This window comes from Dama dama, chromosome 5 (genome assembly GCF_033118175.1).
Source record: "Dama dama isolate Ldn47 chromosome 5, ASM3311817v1, whole genome shotgun sequence".
In the NCBI taxonomy this organism is placed as follows: domain Eukaryota; kingdom Metazoa; phylum Chordata; class Mammalia; order Artiodactyla; family Cervidae; genus Dama; species Dama dama.
The window spans coordinates 39,249,401-39,276,765 of NC_083685.1; the positions used below are offsets into that span (position 1 = coordinate 39,249,401).

General features: G+C 36.4%; 1 protein-coding gene across 1 annotated transcript in view; it reads left to right on the top strand.

The window, feature by feature from the left end:
* The window catches only part of FAT4 (FAT atypical cadherin 4), a 171,838-nt gene that overhangs the window by 67,826 nt on the left and 76,647 nt on the right, over positions 1 to 27,365 (top strand). Inside the window, exons 2-4 of the mRNA XM_061142315.1 lie at positions 11,801 to 11,932; positions 22,204 to 22,465; positions 23,951 to 24,301. Coding sequence (XP_060998298.1) covers positions 11,801 to 11,932; positions 22,204 to 22,465; positions 23,951 to 24,301 — 745 coding nt within the window. The remainder of the gene's footprint in view (positions 1 to 11,800; positions 11,933 to 22,203; positions 22,466 to 23,950; positions 24,302 to 27,365) is intronic.

Below are 27,365 nucleotides of genomic sequence, written 5' to 3' on the forward strand. Positions count from 1 at the left end.
AGTATAATTGGTCACAGTTACATACATGTAGCTTATATGTAAAATATGTTCTGCTTTAAAACTCATTAAAGTAATTTTTACTTTGCTCTTAAACGATAATGTTTTAAAAATCTAAAATATATATGCTTCCTTCTTTCCTCTTGTTCCAGAATACTTGGAATAGAAAAAAGTAAAAATTTATGTGAAATAAATACAGATATCTAAATATACACAAAACTTAATTTAAATTTCAGGCATAAAGTTAGAAATGCAAAGTATTTGTTGGCCTAAAATTTTAAAAAGGGGTATTCTAATTAATTCCCAAATTAAATGTTGCTTCCTCAAATATTATCAATGTTTCTTTTACTAAGCTGTTTTCTATTTAAAAATATAGTAAAATAATATTTGCATGCCAAGTCGCTTCAGTCATGTCCAGCTTTTTGCAACACTGTGGACTGTAGCCCTCTAGGCTCCTCTATCCACGTGTTTCTCCAGGCAAGAATATTGAAGTGGGTTGGATGCCCTCCTCCAGGGGATCTTCCTGACCCAGGGATCGAACTTGCGTCTCAGGTCTCCTGCATTGACAGGCGGGTTCTTTACCACTAGTTCCACCTGGGAAGCCCAAATAACATTTAGTATATAACATTTTATTGCTCAGCTTCTGTGAAATATGTATTTTCTATTCTTTCTTTTCATCCTGAAGAAAACTTATACCTAAATACAAAGATTTACTTTCTGATGACCCCCGAAACTTCAGTAAAGTTGGGTCCTGCAACAGACCTATATTCTCAAGAATTTCTGGTTCATGTTTATGTGTAGTAGTGGTTCTAGTGATTTTTTTCTACTCGGTTACATCTAAGCCCCTGCTGGTCTTTCATAATATAGAATCATAGGTCATTTTTCTATAGTTTTATTTTCCCCATTTTCTTCAAGATTTCAGTTGCAAAAGTACAGAAATACCACCAAGATGAGACAGTACACTATTATTATAGCTACCACGGACTCTTGTGAAAAAGTTTGGTTATACATCATAAATAAATAAATACCTCAAGGCATTGTTTGCAGAGTATGACTGGACCTTGCATACCTATGCCGTCCAAACATTACATTCCTGACATTTAGGACTTTTAGATGTAAACTGTTCTTTGCTAGGGCTCTCTCATAACTAAAATATGAGTCACTTGCAAACCATAATAGATTTTGGCTCTGCAACATGATGAAGTGTTCTGGATGTAGTGACACATTTCGCCGAGACTCATGGCAGCAGAATTCCCAGTGGTCACCCAAAATAGGGAAAGAAATGAAGAACAAAATTAAAGGAAATATGCAAACCCTGGCACCATCCTTTCATGGCATTACAGCCCTATTCTTGTTGTTAAGAGGTCTAAGTGCTTGGAGATTAAACTCATAAATGATAGTGTAAGTAGGTGTTGAATTTTCTTCTTAAAGACTGAACTTAACCTCATACTTGAAATTTTAAAAAGAAGGGAGATATATGCCCTTCCAAATGAAATTATGTGATTAGTTCTCCTACCACAAAGCTAATGTAGAATGCCAAGCTTTCTGCTGAGATGTAATTAGACCTTTTGCTATATTAGTTGCTCAGTCGTCTCCAGCTCTATGCGCAGTCCCATAGGCTATAGCCTGCCAGGCTCCTCTGTCCATGGAACTCTAGGCAAGATTACTGGAGTGGCTTGCTGTTGTCTTCTCCAGGGAATCTTCCTGACTCAGAGATTGAACCCTGGTCTCCTGCATTGCAGGCAAGTACTTTACCATATGAGTCACCAAGGAAGCCCTTCTATCTCATCTCAGTGTATATACAGGATTTAACATAAATTTACTAAATAAAGCCTTGTCATTGGAAGCCAATATAACATGCAAAATATGTCAGTCCCACTGACTTGAGTGAATCACATAGTATTTGGCTTTATTTGAAGTGAGCGAATGGGAAGTTATTGCCAAACATTTAAAATTTAAGTTTGATTATATACTTGAGCCATGGCTTTCATATTTCTATCCTGATGTCTTTTTTAATGAACGTTGCTTTTGATTCCCAAGTTTAAAGTCAAGTCATAGAATGTTTCTTTGCACACAGAACCCAGGCGTCCCCCAGAACAGAGTCTTTCACTGCAATGCAGGCAGACTCGTGTTCACACACAGCCTCCTCTCAGACAGGAAAGGTGGAGTTTTCCTTTTCAGAGCCAAAGGAAGTGACAGCTCGGGGTGATGGTTGTACTGATCTTGGTGTGGATTTCAAATTGGTTCACTTGCTTTCGACTTCAACTCCTCACTTGAACCTCCGAACAGAAGAATTAAATGCTAGATTTCAGCATTTTGTTTCACTCTGATGAAATAAAAATTGTTTTGAGTGTAAGATTAGACTTTGTCCTCACTCAGTTGCAGTAGCACCAACACAGTATAAACTAAGGCATCATTTAGCAAAGTGTTATTGGAGTGACATTGCAATAACCTATTAAGGGTAATGCACATTTGAATGACTGCAATTATTTTTGTAGGTTTATTCATGACTTTGTGGTGTTTAGCATAGTTGTTTCTGAAACAGTGATGGGCATTTCATAGGATCCTATATTCCAGTCTTCCAGGTGGGAGACTTCCTGAATTGTTATTGTATATGTTGATACAAGAGATGATTTTTCTGAAGTTTTTTTAAATCATCTGAGTATAACATTATTGAATTATCATCAAATATGATTTTATGTCTTAAATTATAGATAATAACATGATGGGGACACAGGAACTAGGAAATCAATGGGATTGGATTGATTCTAAATATTATTGTAATATATGTCAATATTGATGAATACATTTTTTATATACCAGTGTTTGTGTGTGTGTGTTAGTTGCTTAGTCCTGTCCAACTCTGTGACCCCATGGACCATACCCCACCAGGCCCCCCCGTCCATGGAATTCTCCAGGCAAGAATACTGGAGTGGGTAGCTATTCCTTTCTCCAGAGGATCTTCCCAACCCAGGGATTGAACCCAGGTCTCCTGCATTGTCGGCAGATTCTTTACTGTCAGACACAAGGGAAGCCCACGCCAGTAACATACTTAGTTTTTTTAAATTTGCTGAACATGTGACTCTAATAAAATGTCAAATAACCTTGGTTTGCTTTGAAAACAAATATTTCTGGAGAAAAAGTTACATGCGAGAGATGGATAAGTTGTGAGAATGCAAAAATAAAGAAGACAATTTTTGCCCTCAAAATTCTAAAAGTCACAAATTTGAACAGTATAAATGATCTATTAGCCTGAGAAGTTTTGCAAATGGCCAATTTCTATGATTTGTAAATGTGTTAAAGAAATCAGAGCAAAAATACTTCTGGTGAAATAAATAATTATTGGCAGACTTGTTAATTAAACGATTGTTTAAATACAACCTGGTGGCATTATCATAGTATCTTTGGAGGTAATACATGTGAAGTCTAAGCATTAGTTTTGGGGCAATGCTTTGTCACAATTCATATGGTAATAGTAGTATTTGAGAAATTTGGAGTGTCAGTTTCATGAAAATAAAAAGGCAATAACGTAAATAATTATATTTGGCACTAACAAAAAGCAACTGATCAAGTACTATTTGCTGTGATACGTCTTTTTTTACTGTTTTAATAGTATATGTATTTTATGTCTGTCTCACAAACCATTTAAATCTTTGTCATTTTTTAAAATGATTCTTATTGCATCTTTTGAGAAAAATAATTTCTTTTTTAATTTACTGTTTTATTGGAGTATGATTGCTTTACAATTTTGTGTTGGTTTCTGCTGTATAACAAAATGAATCAGCTGTATATATCACCTCACACTGGTCAGAATGGCCATCATCAAAAAATCTACACACAGTATATGTTGGAGAGGGAGTGGAGAAAAGGGAACCCTTTTGCACTGCTCATAGGAATGCAATTTGATAAAACCTCTATGGAGAATAGTATGCAGGTTCCTTATACAAGAAAAATAGAATTATCATATGATAGTTCTATTGCTGGATAGCCCAGCAATCCCACTACTGGGCATTTACCCTGAGAAAACCAAATTTCAAAAAGACACAAGTATCCCCGTGTTCATCATGGCACTGTGTACAATGGGCAGGACATGGAAGAAATAGCTGCTTTGTAGACATTTTCAAAGCAATAACTTTTATTGCTATCTATGGAGAATTCTGAGTGCAGGATGAGAAGGGGGTGTCAGAGGATGAGATGGTATGGATGGCATCATCAACTCAATGCCCATGAGTTTGAGCAAACTCCAGTAGAGAGTGAAGTGCTGCAGTCCATGGGGTCACAAAGAGTCAGACACAACTAAGTGACTGAAAAACAACTACGAGATAATTTAGCTATAGTTTCTTTACTTGCAGTGTATACCCACCACCTATCTGCTGATTGCTTAATAGTCTTGCAGTGGCATCACTAAGGCAAACCTTCACAGATTATTTTCCATTAATAGAAATATAAAGGAACTTAAAATGAGCAAGGATGTGGAAAAATAGTATTTGTAGGGTAGATAATCAAACATTAATTTTAAAAAAATTAATTTTCTGTACACATCAAATGCATGTTTTTTTTGAACACTCATTGTCTTTGACAAAGATTAGAGGGAGTGGTCTAAAGCATATTATGCTGCTCCCTCCCCAGACCTGTCCACAGATCCCTGCAAAAATCAGTAGCTAGAGTTAAGGAAAGTCTGTTGTTTTTTCTTAGATAAATGACCTGACAGTTCAATGCCTTGCTTTTGACTGGGAGATGAACTTGATGATATCTGGGATTCTAAGAATTTTGGTATCACTTCTTGCAAATGCATAGATTTCTATTTCTAAGTCTATTCCAGTCTATTTTGTCTCATCACAGCAAAGATTTGAAACAACAGACCAGTGTTACAGCTCACACAGGCAGAATTTTATTAGGCAGACAGCAAAAAGTACACACCCAAGACATGAGAGCTAGCGGACCCTGTAGGAGTGGCTTCAACCCTACTTGGGTTCCCTTTTTATACTTTTTGTTTCCCCCACTGGAGCCTGATTGGTTCTGCCCTATGCAAAATAGGGCTTGTATCCGCCGCCTATCAGGAAGGGGGCATGTTTGGGTGTGTTTTTTCCCACCCAAGGTTCCTATTCCAGTCCTTGGATTTTCTTCCTTTGTCTCTTTTCCTGGGCTTTTTCTAACTGACATTTTGGACTCCTTTTTTCCTACTTAGATTACCTAACATAATCTTTTGTTGTATTATAAATTCTACAATATATTTTTTTTTTACAATATTTTAAAAGAAAAAAAAATGATTGCTTTTCATCCTCGTTCGTTAAGAACACTTTATGTAGGTTGCAGGAAGATTGTGAGTTAAAAATATGTTTGGGGGCATTTTTCATCCTGATACATTAAGAACCAATTCATTTAGCTTACAGAGAGAGTTTGAATTTAATATGTTTTTAATTGTGGTTGACATAGTGACCACAATGCAATTGTCAGTTTACTAACTGAGGAATGAGCTCATAATGGATCTTAATATTTTAGTTGATTCCTTAGCCTTGAATACAGAGTTTTACTTTCATAATATCAACTTATATTAGTGAAATATCATGTTCTATATTTAGACATATGTAATGATTTGATAATTGCTATTGCTAATTAGCAACTTGCTCGTTTGTCATGTAGTTGAATTCTGAATACTTAAAAAATTAAATGTAAATCCTCAAAATATAGCATCATTCCTGATGCAGTACAGGATAAAATGATAAATTGCATATAATAGGGAAACATTTTTAAGGAGTAAAGCATTGTACCCATTTCATAGCTACAATTTACACAGTAAACATTTTATTTTTTAAAGATCTATTTGGCTATTCAGCATAAAAGTTCAATGACATTATTTAAAGCCATACTTTTAAATTAACTTTTACCTTTACAAAACTACCACAAGACAGACACTTTTTAATTAATTGATTGTTAGCTCCCTTAATCTCGGTCATGTATATTTTTTGAAACATCATTATTTACTAGAGTTTCACTGACTAGGGATGAGGTGTCTTAGCCAAGAAAGTCATTATTCTGAAGGTATCTGAATGGTAATGCAGTGATGGTCATAGACAATACCTGTCATTAGGTGTAGCTGATATTTTGTTATAAACAAGTCAACCATGAAGCTACCAACTGCCCTTGTAATGGTAGGTGAAACCATATATGTCCTCTAAGGCCAACTATCTAAGCACAAAGGTCAACATCTGATAGGCAGGCATAAAATATGCAAGTACCTTATCATCATAGTGTAATGTTTCTTTCATCTTTGAGGGTCATTTTTCACAAACTTATAGAATTGATACCTTGAAGATGTCCCCTGGACTTAAATTATGTAACCTATTGACCATCTTTATTTGTTTTGCTTTCATTTAAAATACAGCCACTTGTGAAGGGAAGCTTCTGAGTTCAAAATGTGATTATTTTTTGCAAAACAATGTTTAATAATACAATTATTTTTGCTTATTTCATGTCCAAACAAATGTAAAAAACAAATGTAAAACATTAGAGGGGCAATGCTAGTACTAAAAGGTATGCAGTAGTTTTGGGTATGTATTTTAAAATAATGGAATGGATTTATGAACATACTTTCTTTAGGGATTCTTTAGTTTAGGAATTATATTTTAGACAATTTTTAAAATCAGATAATTTATAAATAAACCACTAATAGCCATTATCTGTATTATTTAAAGTTATCTGATTTGTACAGAAAGGACTCTAAAATTATAGTGTCTTAATTAATATCTCTAGATAACTTACTATTATATTTAATAAGCTATATTTTCTTTCTAGATATCTTCTCTAAATTGTTAATGTTTGATTCTTGTGTTTTATATGACAATATTTCAAAAAACCATACCAAATCTTAGACCAAAGTGAGGGTAGTAATGGAATAAGACTCTTAGTTCGATGGGAGATCCAAGACAGTGAGCCAAGTGCATGTTAGAATCTGGACTCATCAGGAAAAAATGGTAACTGCCATGGGCAAGATACAGGACTGCTGGAAGAATTACTCATAGCATAGGGGACTAACTGGTTGGAATCAAAATGTCAACATGTATTTCCAAATAGATGTTTCTATTTGTACATATTTCTATGGTCAGACTTCATTTCTTCCCCACAAGAGATGGTGGCCTGTCTTATTTTCTTATATATTTACTATATTTATAGTGACTAACATATACCTTTTATGTGATAGAGTCTAAAAGATTAAATGAATAAATATGGGAATCAGTGGCCACTTCATAGGCAAACTGTTCACGATCTTGGAACTCTTGGTAGTAGAAACCAAAAAACTTACACACTGATTCAGAAGTGAAGGGATTGCCAGGTGAAACCTGCTACACCAAGGAGTTCAGATCTCCTCCTCTTGGTTATTCATACTCCAGGCTAATGAGGGAATCTAGAGAAGTGATGCTGAAAGCTTTTGAGGAATACTTGAAGAATTGTGAAGTGGAGCAGAGGGACTGGAAAGTTAGAGAAAATATCTAGATTTTTCTTTGAAGAAGAATACAAAGTTACAATTTTTTGATTAGCAAGCCGATACTGATTTTGGAAAAAGCATAGCCTAACCTATTAAATGGATGACCTCTGGTATCTTTAATCAAAAATATAACCGTTATGTATATCAAAATCCAATGATGAAATGTTCTAGATCTGTGTCTATAACTGGTAGATTATATATTCAGAAATGTTTAGTTTTCAGTCTATTAATATTTAACTAAATTTATTCTTGCTAATAAAGACAGAAACAATCTTTTGTACCTGAAATGATGGAGTTGGCCAAAATCTCATAGAGCATACATGGTTACAGATTTCTAGAGCTAAATCTAGGGATCACCTAGCTGATTTATTTTTAATTCTGACAAAGATTTATAGAATGACCCAAGATTATATGGCTAGTTAGTGCATATGTAAGTGATCCAAATTCCAGACAGGAATAATATGCACATTTATAAAAATTTAGTTATAAAGCTGTGACATACTGTTCAAATATGATTCATTGTGTTTATTGAACACACATGCCTAAAGAGAGAGAGGGGTGAGCTTATATATATAGAGAGAGAGACAGGTTTGCATTGTAGTAAAGGAAACTTACTACTGACTTACTAGCTCTCTGGTATTGGGTAATTACTTAACCTATGTACATGGGTTAACTCATTTCTCTAATGGGAAGATAATAGTACTTGCCTCATAGGGATCTTTTGAGGATTTTTTATGCATTTAGTGTGTGTATGAGTTGGTGATGGACAGGGAGGCCTGGCATGCTGTGATTCGTGGGGTCACAAACAGTAGGACATGACTGAGCGACTGAACTGAACTGAACTGAACTGATGTATATGAATGTGCACATACATATAAGTTAAAACAGGGTTTGGCACATTCGTGTTAGTTATAACTATTAAAATATAGAAGGGTCTTGTTCAATTCATGCACTCATCATCCATAATGAAGAATCTACTATACATAACATGTTTCTACTCTAGAATCTACTATACCTAACAAACTGGATTTAGAAAAGGCAGAGGAACCAGAGATCAAATTGCCAACATCCGTTGGATCATAGGAAAAGCAAGAGTATCTATTTCTGCTTCACTGACCATGATAAAGCCTTTGACTGTATGGATCACAACAAACTATGGAAAATTCTTAAAGAGATAGGAGTACGAGGCTACCTTATTTGCCTTCTGAGAAACCTGTGTACAGGTCAAGAAGCAATGGTTAAAACAGGACATGGAACAGTGGCCAAGTTCCAAATTGGAAAAGGAGTACATCAAGAGTGTATATTGTCACCTTGCTTATTTAACTTATATGCAGAGTACATCCTGTAAAATGCAAGGCTGGATGAAGCACAAGCTAGAATCAAGATTGGCAGGAGAAATATCAATAACCTCAGATATGCAGATGACACCACCATTATGGCAGAAAGGGAAGAGTAACTAAAGAGCCTTTTGTTGAAGGTGCAAGAGGAGAGTGAATAAGCTGGCTTAAAACTCAACATTCTTTATTTTTTTTTAAACTCTAATCTCTGACTGCATTGACAATTTTTGCTTATTTCCTGTGTTCTTCTTTCCTGGAGGAGGGAACGGCGCCCCACTCCAATATTCTGGCCTGGGGAGCCCCCATGGGTCGCAAAGAGTCCTGCACAATGGAGCAACTTTCACTTTCACTGTGTTCTCGGTGCTCCGGCCTTTGGGGCCTTGGTCCTGGAGCCGCCGCGCCCCCGCCAGGACTGCGCCCCTCCCCAGACGGGTGGGTCCAGAGCCCTCACCCCAGTCGGCCCCTTCACCTGTGCGCACGCGGTGCCTCAATATGCCCCCCATCACCCCCAGGCTGGCACTGGACCACCAGGGGCTGCCCCGGTGCTCGGGCCTGCCCGGATCACTCAAGCCACCCAGTCCTGAATTTCCTCCATGGTTCTGTGCTGCACACCACTCCTTGCTGCCAGCCCCCGCGGAGGTTCTGGGCCACGCTTTCTTCGCTTCTGCCTCCTGACCCAAACCTCTACTCTGGACGTGCCGCCCCCTCTCTCAAGCAACGTGAATAATAAATTCTTCACCCACAGGCAGTGTCCCCATCACTTTACCACATGTGATTAAAACAAACCCTGGGCACAAAGCTTTGAACAGAGATGTCGTGCTGAGGCTCTTGACGACGAAGGAAGGGCCCACGGGCTCCAGAATGCCGAGAACAGGGCTCAGTCACTGGGCGGGAAGGCGGACTTGCCCACAGCCTTAACACACACGGGGGCTCCTGCTGGCCGGGACTGGACCATGACACCGGCGCAGTGGGCCTGCGTGGCAGTGGGCAAAGAGGGACAGAGACACCCAGGGAGGGTCCACGCGGCGGCCTGGTTCACACAGGGCCTTGGCCACATGCCCACGAGGCTTTGCAAAACTCGATAAACGCCATAAGTAAAGTAGACAGCCAACGGGAATTTGCTTTATGGCTCAGGAAACTCAAACAGCGGCTCTGTATCAACCCGAGGGGTGGGATGGGGAGGGAGATGGGAGGGGGGGTTCAAAAGGGAGGGGACATATGTATCCCTATGGCTCATTCATGTTGGGCTTGACAGAAAGCAACAAAATTCTGTAGAGCAGTTATCCTTCAATAAAAAAAATATTTTTTTTAAAAAACAAAAAAAATAAATAAATAAAAAATAAAGGCAATGGTGTAGAGAATGGTGTTAACCAAAAGCAAAATAGCAGATTTCTAACTACTAAGGCTGCCCTAACCAATTTGAGACATTCAGTTCAGTTCAGTTCAGTTCAGTCATTAGCTATGATCAAAACTGTCCTGTTGAGTGGTGGAACTACAATAATGACTTAGTACTAAATTCTGTATATTGTTTTCTGGATTTTTCTTTTTATCAATTGCTCATCCATTTATTTGTCTAGCTCTCCTGTATTTCCCACTCATTCTTTGCCAGAGAATACTGACAATCCTATTTACCACCTCTCCTTCTACCCTTTCCTCTTCCTGGAAAAGAAAAAACTAGAATTATTTTGCTGTCTCCTAATATTCACTCTCATCACTCTCGATCTGATGGAGTTTTTACAGTATAACTATAAAAGATGACATTTCATCCTGGAAGAAAAATGTCGTGGTTACATCCGAGCTAAATGGGTGGATGGACTTTCCTCGATGACTTAATTTTGTGATCCAACGGGGGAAATTTTCAGTTTTATTAGCAGTTGTTACCTTTTTCTTATCAGATATTCAACTTTTAGCACCTAACTCAAAAGAGAAAACACATGGCTTGAAGTTATTATTTAATATTCACAAATTGTTCTTTCTAAACAATTTTTCTTAGGTTTTTTTTTTTTTTGAAAGTCACTCAGTCGTGCCCAACTCTGCAACCCCATGAACTATACAGTTCATTGAATTCTCCAGGCAAGAATACTAGAGTGGGTAGCCTTTCCCTTCTCCAGGGGATCTTCCCAACCCAGGGATTAAACCCAGGTCTCCCATGTTGCAGGCAGATTCTTTACCAGCTGAGCCACAGGGGAAGCCCAAAAATACCGGAGTGGGTAGCCTATCCCATCTCCAGCAGATCTTCATGACCCAGGAATCAAACTGGGGTCTCTTGCATTGCAGGAGGATTCTTTACCAACTGAGCTATTAGAGAAGCCCTTTCTTAGGTAGGGAAACAAATAATTCTTACTTCTGATGAGGATCTTTCAAGGATAGTTAGTATTTGCAACCTATCTGAATACCACGTATGAACGGGATGATTTTTAGCTTTAGTCACACTAAGAAGTATTGATAGGAGTGAAGATAGAAAGAAAATATATGTATAGTTTTCTTCCCCCAAAGATTGAGAGTTGGATTTATAGGGGAAAATGCTGAATGTTTCTTAAAACAAAACGTGAACTTCTTTATTTTCCCTGGACATTAGTTGCCAATATGTAAACGTTTCAGGAAGAAATTTTATACCATGTCATCTGTGTGTCAGGCAGCACTTAATAGCTGAAAGACAGACAGAGCTAATCTGAACAATTCTTAACTGGTGCACAAATCTGGGGTTTTAGATGACAGTTGATCCGTGGACCTATTCTATTCTAAACTCCTAGATGATAATTTAAAATCAGTTACCATCAATAAGTCAAATGATCTTACTTGGCTTTTCTTTTCCTATAAATAATTCACAACTTTCTCTAGTGTATTTTCTGGGATGTTATTTATAAAGGTTCTGATTCTTTTTGGAAGGCTTATTTAAGTGGATTCTTGGTATACAATTTAACTGGTATCTTGCAGACATACACAGCATTCATATATTGCTTCTTTCTCTTTCTTGCAGGTAGAAATAACACTTCAAGATATCAATGACAACCCACCAGTGTTCCCAACAGACATGCTGGATCTCACAGTGGAGGAGAATATCGGAGATGGTTCTAAGATTATGCAGCTGACGGCCATGGATGCGGATGAGGTAGCTCAGACCTTGTCTCTGACTTTTTGAAACATAATATTCCAGTGATCTATCAAATTTCTACTATATGTTGACAACATTTATTATCTAATAACTAAGGCTAAGCACTGAGTGCTCGTTTTCAAAGAACATTAATTCTTGAAATGTGACATAGGAATGCTAACATAGAGACTGTCTAGAGGCAATTTTCTTTTGCTCAACAATTCACAACTCAGTTAATTGCTGGTGCATCTTAGATTCATTAGCCAAATTATTTTAATTTCTCAAAGGATAAAAAATATTTACAGAAATATCTTATTTTTAATGCCCCACCACTCCTATTTGCTATCTTATAGCATATATAGCTAAAAATTTACTTTTATTTGTATTTGAAAAAAGCAAATTATTGAAAATAAAAAAATAAGACAACTTTGAAACTTTTCATTTAACTTGCGTATATGCATGTGTGCATGCTAAATTTCTTCAGTCGTGTCTAACTCTGTGCGACCCTATGGACTGTAGCCTGCAGGCTCCTCTGTCCATGGGGATTCTCTAGGCAAGAATTCTGGAGTAGGTTGCCATGCCCCCCTCCAGGGGATAGTCTCTACCCAGGGATTGAATCCACATCTCTTATGTCTCCTGCATTGGCAGGTGGGTTCTTTACCACTAGCGCCACCTGGGAAGCCCCGCATATATACATATATGCAAACATAAAGTGTATAATTTAGTAATAGCCTTATTATTTTAAGGAAATTATCTAGGAAACCAATGAATTTTGAATTCCATTAATAAACAGAAATTCGTTTCCTAGCAGTAAACTGATTTTGGGAGGCACAATTTAGATTTCTGTCTTCCATGTTTATGTTTTAAGTTTAACTAAAGCAATTGTCATGCTTCAAACAGCATGACAACTTATATAATTTGTAATTTATAGTTTTCCCATTAAAAAAATAACATCACTTGTTTTCGTCTCCTTGCTAGGTAAAGGTTTTAGTTAATTTCTAGAATTTTGGAAAGAGGAATAATGTTCCCATACACTAGTAGCCCATTTCCCTTTTTGCTAAGCCCCAAACAGATAATTTAATTTCCTTACCCTCATTTAAGCTCCAGAAGGATACGAAAACTTGATTTTTGGCTTACTTAACTTAAAAAAGGTAAATGATTCAATAACTGACTAATTTTAACGGCCAGTACAGAATGTAACGACTTAGTCATTTATCAGTCAGTTTAGTTCAATAACTCAGTTGTGTCCGACTCTTTGCAACTCCATATACTGCAGCACGCCAGGCCTCCCTGTCTACCACCAACTCCTGGAGTTTACTCAAACTCATGTCCATTGAGTCAGTGATGCCATCCAACCGTCTCATCCTCTGTTGTCCCCTTCTCCTCGTGCCTTCAATCTTTCCCAGCATCCAGGTCTTTTCAAATGAGTCAGCTCTTTGCATCACAGGTGGCCAAAGTACTGGAGTTTCAGCTTCAGCATCAGTCCTTCCAATGAATATTCAGAGCTAATTTCCTTTAGGATGGACTGGTTGGATCTCCTTGCAGTCCAAGTACTCTCAAGAGTCTTCTCCAACACCACAGTTCAAAAGCATCAATTCTTTGGCGCTCAGCTTTCTTTTTTTTTTTTTTTTTGTTTTTTCTTTTTTTTTTATTTTTATTATTATTATTTTTTTTTTCCAGTGGGTTTTGTCATACATTGATATGAATCAGCCATGGATTTACATGTATTCCCAACCCCGATCCCCCCTCCCACCTCCCTCTCCACCCGATTCCTCTGGGTCTTCCCAGTGCACCAGGCCAGAGCACTTGTCTCATGCATCCCACCTGGGCTGGTGATCTGTTTCACCATAGATAGTATACATGCTGTTCTTTTGAAATATCCCACCCTCACATTCTCCCACAAAGTTCAAAAGTCTGTTCTGTATTTCTGTGTCTCTTTTTCTGTTTTGCATATAGGGTTATCGTTATCACCTTTCTAAATTCCATATACATGTGTCAGTATGCTGTAATGTTCTTTATCTTTCCGGCTTACTTCACTCTGTATAATGGGCTCCAGCTTCATCCATCTCATTAGGACTGGTTCAAATGAATTCTTTTTAATGGCTGAGTAATATTCCATGGTGTATATGTACCACAGCTTCCTTATCCATTCATCTGCTGATGGGCATCTAGGTTGCTTCCATGTCCTGGCTATTATAAACAGTGCTGCGATGAACATTGGGGTGCACGTGTCTCTTTCAGATCTGGTTTCCTCAGTGTGTATGCCAGCTTTCTTTATAGTCCAATTCTCACATCCATACATGATTACTGGAAAAACCACAGCCTTGTCTAAATGGACCTTTGTTGACAAAGTAATGTCTCTACTTTTTAATATGCTGTCTAGGTTGGTCATAACTTTCCTTCCAAGGAGTAAGCGTCTTTTAATTTCATGGTTGCAGTCATCATCTGCAGTGATTTTGGAGCCCAAAAAATAAAGTCTGCCACTGTTTCCACAGTTTTCCCGTCTATTTGACATGAAATGATGGCACTGGATGCCATGATCTTAATTTTCTGAATGTTGAGTTTTAAGCCAAATTTTTCACTCCCCTTTTTCAGTTTGATTAAGAAGCTTTTTAGTTCCTCTTCACTTTCTGCCACAAGGGTGGTGTCATCTGCATATCTAAGGTTATTGATATTTCTCCCGGCAATCTTGATTCCAGCTTGTGCTTCATCCATTAGTCATTTATACATTTTGCCAAAATGTAACTAAGGAAAAGGAAAGAAAATAAAGCAAGTACATTTAAGTAATTGTAGTTTTCTATTGAAAAAGATTTGGTGTTTTATGTTTAGTACTTTCTAGTCAATTTTATGTAGAGAAAAGTTTATTCCAAACTTTATCTACCATTACAAGAGATGTATGCAGAAATATTTGTATTATTATTGATAGGTATGAAATATCATCAGCTATAATTCAGTAAATAACTACTGAGATTTTCTTAAATCTCATCATTGGTCGTATATATTTGGACAGCTTAATTCATAAACTTTTATTATCTTTTATTTAGCAAAAAGCTAACAAACAAAAAAAAAGAAGCTCATGCAATTACTATAAGCTCACGCAAATGATACATCAAGTGGAGAGTTGCTACAATTACAACTATTTGATGTATCATTTGCATGAGCTTATAGTAAGTGCATGAACTTTTTTTGGTTTCTAGCTTTTTGCTACATAAAAGATAATGAAAGTTTATGATACTCTCTGTAGGAACAGAACAAGTAAAGCTCATTTATTTCAAGTGATTTATTCAAGGCAGGAATTAATAATCATGTTAATTATAATATATACATATTCTAGTGAAACGCACTACTCCCTTCAGAATTATTATTTGGAGTTCAGCTTTATTATTAGCAGTAGTAGTATGTATAATATAATATATGATATATGATATATAATATATTAAATATTATAAATATTATTTATAATGTATAAATGTATAATACACATACATAAATATATATCATTATATATTTATATATTTAATATAAATATAAATTATATTATATATATTATAAATATTATATAGTACACATATTATATATAATATATATTATTTATATATAATACATGTATTATTTATATATTATATGTATTGTGTATTATTATATATTATATATCTTATATATTATATTTATATATAACTTATATAGTAATTATAGTAACAATTACTATATATTATATAATAATGTAATATATAATATTATATATAATATATAATTATAATATAAAAATATATAATAATTATATAATTAAATATTATATATTTATAATTATTATTCAGTGTTTATTTGAAAGAAATGCCAACACTCAACCCTTATAATAATATTATACAAATTCTGTTATAATTTTACTTTCCTCTCTACTTTTTTCTTTTTAAAATATGACAAAGAAGGGTTAATACAAATGCAATGCTGCCTGTATGTTTATTTTTCTCTCCATGACTTTTCTGTGCATGTGTGTGTGTGTACATGTGCACCTGCATACATTTGCATCTTCAAGTTTATTTTTTGAGATGTGTTTGTATTTAATATGAAATTTGAAGAAGGCTGGGAAGGTCTTTATGTCTAGGTATTTACATCAACACGATTTTAGTGTATTTTGTTTTATTTCTATTGAGTTTCCCTTTTCAAGTTAAAAAAACTGTAACTATGCCAATGTTATCACTTAGACATTCTAGGTTTGTGTTTTTTTTTTTTAAGTATTCAATGTAAGGTGGTGATATCTAGTATATGCAAGAAGTGCATTTAAGGTGAGACAGTGGGAAGTTAAAGAGTCACAAAGGAGTAAAACAGTCTAGGGAAAAGGAAGGAAGATTGTTTACAATTCACGGGAGGAGTGGTAGAAATGACCACCGAGCATTTTATAATAGGACCTGTCTGTGGAGGTGGGGAGAGTGGAGGCGGATGGGGAAAAAAAGACTGTATGGGCTGGAAGGAAGGAAGTAGTTTCACCTGGAACTTTAAAGGAAAGAAAGATATTTTTGTAGAAGTGCTTTGGCACTATTACTTTTAAAAGACTAAGCTCATGAGATCCATTTCCTTCTTGAATATGTTTTTTCTTAAATTTTTTAGTGATCTTTTAATGACTACAGACTATGTCCCCTCTTGACACGAGGAACCAACATTTCTTTGGCTGTATGCCAATCGGAATGGCTACCTAGGCTTCCTAGGACACTCAGAATTATTGGCTGTTTCCTTTTTTGAGTGGTTTACAATAAATTATTATTAATGTTTTTAGATGAACCTTTTATCTTCTATTCTGTTCTCAGTTCCTTACCTCTAGGTTAAATTTGAAAATATGTATGTACGTGTTTGAAATGATTTCTCTCTTACCAAATCATGGTTCTGTCTTCTCTCTTCATCTAGTTTTGAGTAGGAATCAATATTGAAATGCAAGGAATTTCTTTTACTTTGTGGCCAGCATTAAATTGTCATGTAACTATCTTGTAGGTTGATTTTGAAACATTAATAGAATTCTTTAAAACACTAAGATTATATAGGTCATCAGCAAATTATGTCCACATATTATGTAGTTTATATACTTTTCCTTAATTACTAAATCAAACATAAAATATTAGTATGTTAAAAAACCTGTAGTAGGTCACTGAAGAATAATGCCCGGTAAAGGAATCTGAAAGCAATATGTACATATTGAGCATAATTTAAATATCATTTGAAACATATGTTGGATCAAGATAGATATCTCTCAGAAACACGTGATTGTCTGTCTCTTGTTTCCTTTGATAAACGAATTATTATACTTGTAATGGGCCAGGACACTCAGGCTTTATTCCATGGTACCATACTTGCTTTTGAAACTACTACTTAAGATTATAAAATGCATTTACAATTTATAGCTATTTACTTTTAGAATTCCTTCCACGTACTTTTGTCTCTGTGGTTCCTCAGGAGAGTAGAATGTTTTTAAACAGCATTATTTCCACTGTGCTACAGCTGAAATATGATATTTGTTTCTTGTAGCATTGCTGATACTGCATATTTGGGGTACTAAATAAATAAATAGACTTTTCAAAAGACCTCATTAAATCATTACTCTTGGCTATGCATTTTCAGACATTCACTGGAACTGCTAATGCACCACATCAGCTGATTTTGAAAGTGAAAAATAATGGTTTATTAACAGTCTGATGCCTTTGCTTTTCTGTTCAGAATTATCATAAATTCAGGAGTATTAATTATTATAGTCATTTTGTAGATGGGACATTTCTAAATTTTGAACTGTTTATATAATAGCTTGAAATATGGTTTTGCATCTTGGCTTTCCACTAATTTCCAAATTCCATTTTAATAGTTCAGAATTGAGTGTAGCTGTTTTTCTCTGGACTGTTTCACCAGAATAGTGGAATTCCTTGTGAAATAGAACAAAAAGTACGGAATGTGGTTAGATTCAAAGTCTAAAATTCTTATTGAATGTTTTTGTTAAACCATACAATTACAATAAATACTTTAGATAGTCTGTGTACACCTGAATATACAAGATAAATGTGCATAGTATGTTAAATCCAGCTGTCATTACTAAATTAAAATGTGCTTTGAGGATTTCACATTACTAAATCTTAAGATTGGTTTAGGGAAAGCAGTACAAATGTAGCAAATACCTCTAAACATAAATTTTGAAAGAGTGTTTTTGTCTTCGACTGTTAGCACTCATGCCCTTATATATTTGATCTTAAGAATAGAGCATATTTAATCTGTGATGGAAAAGATGTATGGAAACTTCAGATTCTGTAGTTTCCCAGCATGTCAGCTTTAGAGTCTAAATGTCCTAAATTTATGTTCTTCCTAATAGCTTCTTGAGAGTTCTAAGCCTGGATACTTTAATAAATACATTTCTAGAGCTGATATGGTAAATATATACATATAAATATATATATTTGTTTTATATGAGTATATTTAAATCAAAAATTAATTTTTGAAGTTGATAATTCCAACACTACATATACCTCAGGGTCAGGACGTAATACTATATATAATAGAAAATCAGAAAATATTTTTCCTGGGATATATAGCAACTCTAATCAAATTTTTATTTAAATTATTCATTTGCAAACATCTCTGTCATCAAATATATCTAACTTGCTATATTCCTTTTATTAAAAAAATAATTAAAATAGGAATGAAAACAATTAGCACTGTCATGCACTTAAAGCCTTTCATGCATTGTTCTAGGTCCTTAACATGTGTGAACTCCTTTAATCCTCAAATTAAATACAGATTAAGTACTGCTACATTACAGTCCCATGTATCAGGTATTATTACCAGCCAGATTGTCTAGATAAGGAAACACAGGCTCATAGAGGTTAAGGAGTAACCCAGTGATACATGATTATTAGGTAGTGGAGCAGAGATTCAAAAGCAAAACTATGGCCCCAGAGCATGCAATCTCAACCAGTACAGTGTATGATGTGCAACTCAGAATTCCAACTATAATATACATGTGATTAAGCATATCTAAATCAAACTGTTCATCATTTCAATAATATACAAATAAGTTTATAAGAGATTTTTTTGAATACTATAAAGTTACCATCCCTCATTATCAAATCTAGATGGATGGTGATTTTAATTTTAATTTGCCTTAGTTTCTTTATTTTTGACTCTGCTAAAATCGACTCTTTCTGAAACCTTCCCTTTAACCTCTGTGGCAAGCTGTCCTCTGAGTCTCCAAGGTTCCTCCTCCTCTTCTTCCCTCAGTCCTTCCCTTTACTTCCCATTCTTTCAAAATGATATTCAGTCTTTATGCTGCTGTACCTCTATCTATTCTCATTTAAATCCTCAACAAATCTTGTGGCTTCAACTGTGAGTCACATATATTGACCTTCAGATAGTTTTATCAAACCACTTTTCAAATCTCTGACCACACATCCATTCCTATGGTTATAACCATTGCCACATAACCATTTCCATGAAGCTATCCTCAGTGTCTTAACATACCATACATAAAATTATAAAATTTCAATGCATAATGTCTCCTGTGTCCAAGCAGATCTTATCCTGAGATGTCTTCAGCAAGAACATTCTCCTAATTCCCAGCCAAAGTAATTTGAAATTAATTTTTTTTCTTTCTCTTTCACTTGTATGCCTATTACATAGAGTTGATAAAAGAAAGAAACAAGAATAAAAGAGAATGTTGAACAACTGAGAGCTATTATTAGCTTACTTCTGTATCCAATAACCCATTAGATCTTACTAATTTGTTCTGTGTGTATTATGTTTGGTACACAAGGATTGAGAGTCTCACTTCTAAGGCAAGATAACCAGGGTTCAGATTTCTTTGTCTCAGTTTCTTTATCTTCAAAATGGGGATAATAATAGTGCTTACCCAACTGGATTGCCTTTAGGTATCAAATCAATTAGTGCCCATGAAGTGATGCACTCAGAGCAGTGCTTAGCACTTAATAAACACTTAATAAATGTTCTATTTTTCTTTTCCATTCCTTCAGCCAAATTCCTAGTTTATACTTCAGATCTTGAGTGCTACAGTTCAAAGATCTGAGTGAACACAAGAATGCATCCCTGCTTTCATTTTACAGAACAGGGACTTGGAACCAGAAAATAATGCAGATTATATAAGAGTTCCCTCTTGAGGAAATGAAGTCCCAGTCTCCTGGGGCCAGAATCTACTCTCTCACCCCTTCTCTGGCCTCTCTTCTTTCTAGTCCATCCTATACCATCAAGAGCCTTAAAAGATTGTTTCCAATGAAAACGAGATCAGTGGTTTCTTGGTCATACGGTTCGATGTGCGTTGTAACTGAGATTCTCCAGTGTATGTGCTGTGCTGTGTTTAGTCGCTCAGTGGTGTCCAGCTCTTTGCGACCCCATGGACTATAGCCCGCCAGGCTCCTCTGTCCATGGGGATTCTCCAGGCAAGAATATTGGAGTGGATTGCCATGCCTTCCTCCAGGGGATCTTTCCAGCCCAAGTGCAGGCACGTTGCAGGCAGATTCTTCACAGGCAGATTCTTTACTATCTGAGCCACCAGGGAAGCCCAAAAATACTGAAGTGGGTTCCCACGCCCTTCTCCAGGGGAACTCCCCGATGCGGGATCAAACCAGGGTCTCCTGCATTGCAGGTGGATTCCTTACCAGCTCAGCCCCTCTACAATCTATACCCATAATCTAATATTTTAGCTCAATTTTTCTTCTTTTGTTCTACGTTGAAACTCTGCACACTGGACTTCCCAGGTGGTCCAGTGGATAAGAATCTACCTGCCAATGCAGGGAACATGGGTTTGATCCCTGGTCCAAGAGGATTCCACATGCCATGGAGCAAGTAAGCCCGTGCACCACAGGCTACTGAGTCCAAACCCTAGAGCCTGCAAAGCACAAGCACTGAGCCCATGTTCCGCAACTCCTGAAGCCCGTGGGCCTGGAAGCTGTGCTCCAAACAGGAGAAGCCACAGCAATGAGATGCCTGCGCACTGCAACAAAGAGTAGCCCCCACCTGCTGCAGCTAGAGAAAGGCTGCATAAAGCAGCGAAGACCCAGTGCAACCGAAAGTATATAAAAGACATAAATTAGTTAATTAAGCAAGCAAATCTCTTCACATTAGCAAACTGGTCAAAGCAATCCCTCTCTTTGGTTCTTATGGTGCATATTGTAAGCTTCCATTTGTGCTGTGCTGTGCTTAGGCGTTCAGTTATGTCCGACTCTCTGCTACCCCATGGGCTGGAGCCGATCAGGCTCCTCTGCTGTGGGAATTCTCAAAGCAAGAATGCTGGAGTGGGTCATCCCGCCCTCCTCCAGGGGATCTTTCCAACCCGGGGTCGAACCCAGTTCTCCTGCATTGCAGGTGGATTCTTTACGGTCTCAGCCACCAGGGAAGTCCAAGCTTCCATTTAGAGCTTGCTTAATTTAATTACTTCCTCAGGCTGAACCAGAGGAACATGAGCTCAGAGTCAGACAGACTAGGGTTTGAAATCCACTCACCCCCAGTATGACTCTGGGTAAGTTAAGGACCATCTCCATACTTCACATCTTCTTTTGAGAAATAGTATCTCACAGAGCATGAACTAAAGCAAGATAATGCATCCACAGGGCTGTCCCTGGGCCTGGCAAACCTCTGGATATGTAGTTAGTAGTATTATCATTTGTGTTTTCCACAGTGACAGTTTGACTCCTTTCTATGATATATTTTAAGAATTTATGTGTGTGTGTGCACATGTGCGCTGTGATTAGTTGCTCAATCATGTCCAACATTTAGTGACCATAGCCACCAGCCTCCTCTGTCCATGGGATTCTCCAAGCTAGAATACTGGAGTGGGTTACCATTCCCTCACATGCACACATATATACGGACTTCCCAGGTGACTCAAGTCTTAAAGAATCCACCTGCCAATGCAGGAGACACAGGAGACGCTGGTTTGATCCCTGAGTCAGGAAGATTCCCTGGAGGAGGAAACGGCTACCCACTCCAGTATTCTTGCCTGAAAAATCCCATGCACAGAGGACACTGGCGGGCTGCGGTCCATGGGGTTGCAGAGTCGGACACGACTGAGCATGCACAGAGCTCACACACACATTTTGAAGGTTGAGATTCGCTGTGTTATTTAATGACATGAATAGTGAAAGACTACTTAGTTAACTACACTGGATTGGTACTGTTTGAAATATTACAGTGTCGTATGAAATTAAGCCCCAGGGCCTCACTTTCTCAAGTATACATTGAGCACAAGGAGTGGCACTTTTACTGTTCCACTTCTAGCAGTTCCGATTCTGCTCTCTTTTCCCTAGGGTGCAAATGCTCTTGTCACATATACAATCATCAGTGGAGCCGATGACAGTTTCCGAATTGACCCTGAATCTGGAGATCTGATAGCTACCAAGAGACTGGACAGAGAACGTCGTTCCAAATATTCCTTGCTTGTTCGTGCGGATGATGGTCTTCAGTCCTCAGATATGAGAATAAATATTACTGTCAGTGATGTGAATGACCACACACCCAAGTTCTCCAGGCCTGTGTACTCTTTTGACATCCCAGAAGACACAACCCCAGGTAGGTGGCACACTCTTAGGTATATTTTGCAAGGGTCACCTTTGACTACAGTTACACGAACTAGGTTTTGGCTGCTCTTAAATTGTGACTAGTATGTGCTACTGGGTATAAACATTGGATTTTTTAACTATTTTAATTGACCGTCTTTGCTATAGTTCCCAAACACATTTCTAGACTTTTGAGAGCAAATGAGATAAGCTAATCATCTGATTTCTTAATTACAGATATTTGTTTCTGAAAGTATCTGTGACTTGCATTGTTAAATTTCCTGGCAACCACAGTTTTGATACTGTTTTTCCACTGTAAGGATGTCTGATGTGATTATGTTCCTGAGCATAGAAAGCAAAAAAAAGCACAGGAAAACCTGTGAATACCCGTTATAATACTTACTAGCTGTGTGAATCAGGGCAATTAATTAATTTCTCTTAGCTTCAATTCCTTCTTCTGTATATGGAAACAATAATTCTTGTTAGAAGTAGGATAAAGCATGTATGAGTTTGCTAACATGGGGCTTGAGGATTAGCAGATGCTGAATAAATGTTAGTAGAATAGGAATCCTGAATTCTCACCTTGCTTCTTTGAATATATTATGTTGTGACTATTGCATGTGAGTACTCGATACTCCTGTTTCTGGTGTGGGTTGGCTTCATTTCCACTATTAGAAATTCTTATCTAAAACTGAAATTCTATTTTGAATTATATTTGAATGAGTTTGCAAAATAAGGCATATGTTTTAGAAACTCACTTGACAAAGGAATGAAACATTTATAGAGGACTAAAATCTCACTGCAGTTAGTTCACCAAGAGTTGTTCATGCCCTTTATGAACTTCCTGTCACATTTCTTTCTCACGTCATTTCTAGCAATGGTCATACAAGCTGTTAAGTGGTATCCTCTTAGCATAATTCTGTATTATTGCTTGGAATTGCCAGTTCCTGACACTAGCAGTGGGCCCCAATATATGTTCACTGAATTCATCAATATGTTCATGAATTGGTAAATAGAAAAATAATGTCAGAAGTTGTGTTCATTTCCCAGAACATTTACATTGCAACATAAGATCTACTGGCTTCCAAGGTGGCACAGTGATAAAGGATACGCCTGTCAATGCAGGAGACTCCAGAGACAGGTTCAGTCCCTGGGTTGGTAAGATCTCCTGGACTAGGAAACGGAAACCCACTCCAGTATTTTTGCCAGGAAAATTCCATGGATAGAGGAGCCTGGTGGACTACAGTCCACGAGGTTGCAAGGAGTCAGACATGACTGAGTGACTGAGCGTGCACACACACACACATAAAATCTACTGGATATTTGGGGATGTTGGCATCCATGTAAATGTAGAAATCTGCCGAGTGTTGTTTTCATTATATTTTCATAGTGATTTTCTAGTTAAAATATTTTACTATACAAATAAATGTTTTGGTATCATATATAGTCTCTTAGCAATACCCTGTTCCATTAATTTTAGATTCTCAATTTATTCTAGGTTCTTTGGTAGCAGCTATTTTAGCTACAGATGATGACTCTGGTGTGAATGGAGAAATTACATATATTGTGAATGAAGATGATGAAGATGGCATATTTTTCCTGAATCCAGTTACTGGAGTCTTTAATTTGACTCGAATGTTGGATTATGAAGCACAGCAATATTATATCCTCACTGTTCGGGCTGAAGACGGTGGGGGACAATTTACTACCATCAGGGTTTACTTCAACATACTAGATGTAAATGATAACCCACCCATTTTCAGCTTGAATTCATATAGCACATCTTTAATGGAGAATCTACCTCTAGGATCTACTGTTCTTGTGTTTAATGTTACCGATGCAGATGATGGTATGTACTTTATTTTACCTACTTAAAGTTTATTAAACATTAATCATTCGATTTATATCATATTTATTTACTGTGTGCAGCTGTCACAAAATTGCAGTTTGTAAATATAGATCCAAAGTTGAGGAATAGATTTATAATTTAACTATGGAGGATTAAAAGACTAAGGATTTTATTAGTTAAGTTCTTATTTATAACACTTACACAGCATACACTGTGCGCATCTTATAAGCTTTATAAATTTATCTTCCTTTATTCTCTCTAAATGTGTGACACCACTGCACTTTAGCAATATAGAAGTCATAAAGCAGCTTTTTGGTAGGTTTTCTTTAGATAACTATTTGCTTACATATATTCTTTTAACATAAAAAGGATAAAATGTGGATGCTAAAGGAAAACCAAGCCTCAAAAAATACTTCAGAATGCATGATTAGTTTTATATTTCTGACTGAAAATGGCTCAGAGTGTCTCAGCAAGTTTTCATGCTTTAACTCAAAGGACGGTCTCAGATCTCTTTAACTTATTTTAAATTAAATCTAGACTTTACAATGTTTGATATTTGTTTGATTTTTATTTATTTGAAAAAATTTAAAGTATGACTCCCTTAGTCTTTCTTTAAGACTTATTTTGTAAATACACATACCAGATAATATAGCCTTTAAAGATAACATTGTACAGATTGCCAATCTTTGTTAGGAAAGTTAATACCTTGTTTTTCCTTCCATTGGATGCAGCTAAATGTTCATTTAGTTAAGAAAACAAGGGACAGTATTTTAAGAGGAAACTGGTCTCTAGCCCAAGGATGTGCCTCGTGGCATAGGCATATCAACCTTAATTTAGAATTTCCTGGTTCTTGCTGACTTAAATGATTTATGTAATCTCAGAGTATCATTCATCCCATTCTGCTCTATACTTAGTTTCCTTGCAGGAGTGTCCAGAATTGCCACTTACAAAGATATGAGAGGCAAAGAGCACAGTATTTTTATGTACCTTTCACTTCATGAAGTAGGAAATGCTTTCTTTAGAATTCACTAAGTGCATTTTGAAGTTTTCCTCTCTTATTTAAGCATAGTTAATAATGAATACATAAATATTCCTAAAGTAGAAGTGCCTGTAATGTTAGCACCACAAATTGCTAATAATATTAAAAACAACAACTGACAGTTGTCAAATACAGTCATCCCTTGTATCAGCAGAGGATTGGTTCCAGGACCTCTGGAAAGTTAGTGAAGAGAAAGTGTTAGTCGCTCAGTAATGCCTGACTCTTTGTGACCCCATGGACTGTAGCTGCCAGGCTCCTCTGTCCATGAGATTCTCCAGGCAAGAATACTGGAGTTGGTAGCCATTCCCTTCTCCAGGGGATTTTCCTGACCCAGGGATCAAACCCCAGTCTCCTGCATTGCAGGGAGATTCTGAATCCTCTGAGCCACTAGGGAAGCCTCATTGATACCAAAATCCAAGATGCTCAAGTCCTTTATATAAAATAGTGTAATATTTGCATACAACCCATGCACATTCACCCATTTACTTTAAATCATCTCTAGATTACTTACAATACCTACTACAATATAAATGCTATATAAATAGTTTCCAGAGCACAGAAGATTTAAGTTTTGCTTGAAATTTGGAACTTTCTGGAATTTTTTCCCCTCAAAATATTTTCGGTCTATGTTGGTTGAATCCTTGGATGTGGGACCAGCAAATACCAGCTACATACCACTTGTCCCTAGTATGTAGCCAGTCCTGGCCTAAGAATGTTGCACAGTCTATTTCATGTACATCAACCTAGTTCTGTACATGTAACTGTCTCCCATTAGACTTTATGCACAATTGAGGTTAATCTTTATTTTGAATGTTGGCTTATCTATTATTATAAACCTAATTAATTTACCTGATCTCTGGATATGAACATTTTTTAATTTGTGCTAACTTTTCTGCAGTGAAGAATTATCTGCCAAGTTTCTTTGTGACTTTAAGCATTAGAGAGAGACTATTGTATCATAGGATTGTGTGCAGGTCTAGAGTAAATTCCATTTATCCTCAAAACTCAACTGTAGAGAACTGAGAAAATAGCAAATAAGAAACTTCCTTTGTGAAACCTGCTGGAATATTCCATGCAAGCATATTCACAGAAATGTATTAACCATTGACTTCAAGTTACTTTTTATGGATTTTTTTTCCTTTAATTGTGTTAGATAAAAGTTTCAAGCTACATTTTCCCATTGTTTTAGTTTTGAATACTTTTATCAGTGTAATTTCCTGCACCTTGACCTAAAATATAGGACACAGTTTCTATTCTCTCTGAATTTCAAGGATCATGATAAGACTGTACAAGGGTAACCTTCTTTATTTAAAACTGCCAACTCAGTTATACTAAATAGCTCCCAACATGTTTCACAATATTATTTAGACTTTTCTGTTAACAATTTAGTTTTAATCTCTGACCAAGAACTTTCAGATGAGATAATATTGTCATTTTAAATGAAGACATTTTATACAAAAATAAATTTAACAGTTTCTGTTACTTATATCTAAATTCTCCGAGTTTAACCTAAAATTTTAGATTGCATAACCATTTAATAAGAATAAAGCAAATATTTTACTGTGTTCACAAGATAAGTAGCACATGTATTCATCTCAAGGCTTTCATTCATACAGCTAAGAAAGTATTATATTGAGGCAAAGTATGGTGGGTGCTAAGGGTACAGAACCTGTCTGCCAATGCAGGAGACACAAGAGACATGGGTTAGATCCCTGGGTTGGGAAGATCCCTTGGAGAAGGAAATGGGAACCCACTCCAGTATTGCATGGAAAATTCCATGGATGGAAAGAGGAGCCTGGAAAGCTACAGTCCATGGAGTTGCAAAGAGTCAGATAGGACTGAGCAACTGAGCACACACATTATAAATTGAAGTTTCATGGAAATAGTATAACTTTGATAATTACTATGTTATCCTAGAAATAAATTCATATACTCTTAAAAATATTGGGGAGTCATAGAGTACTTTGAGAATAAAGTAATTATAATTATTGTTGAATAAATTTACTGATATATGCTTGGTACACA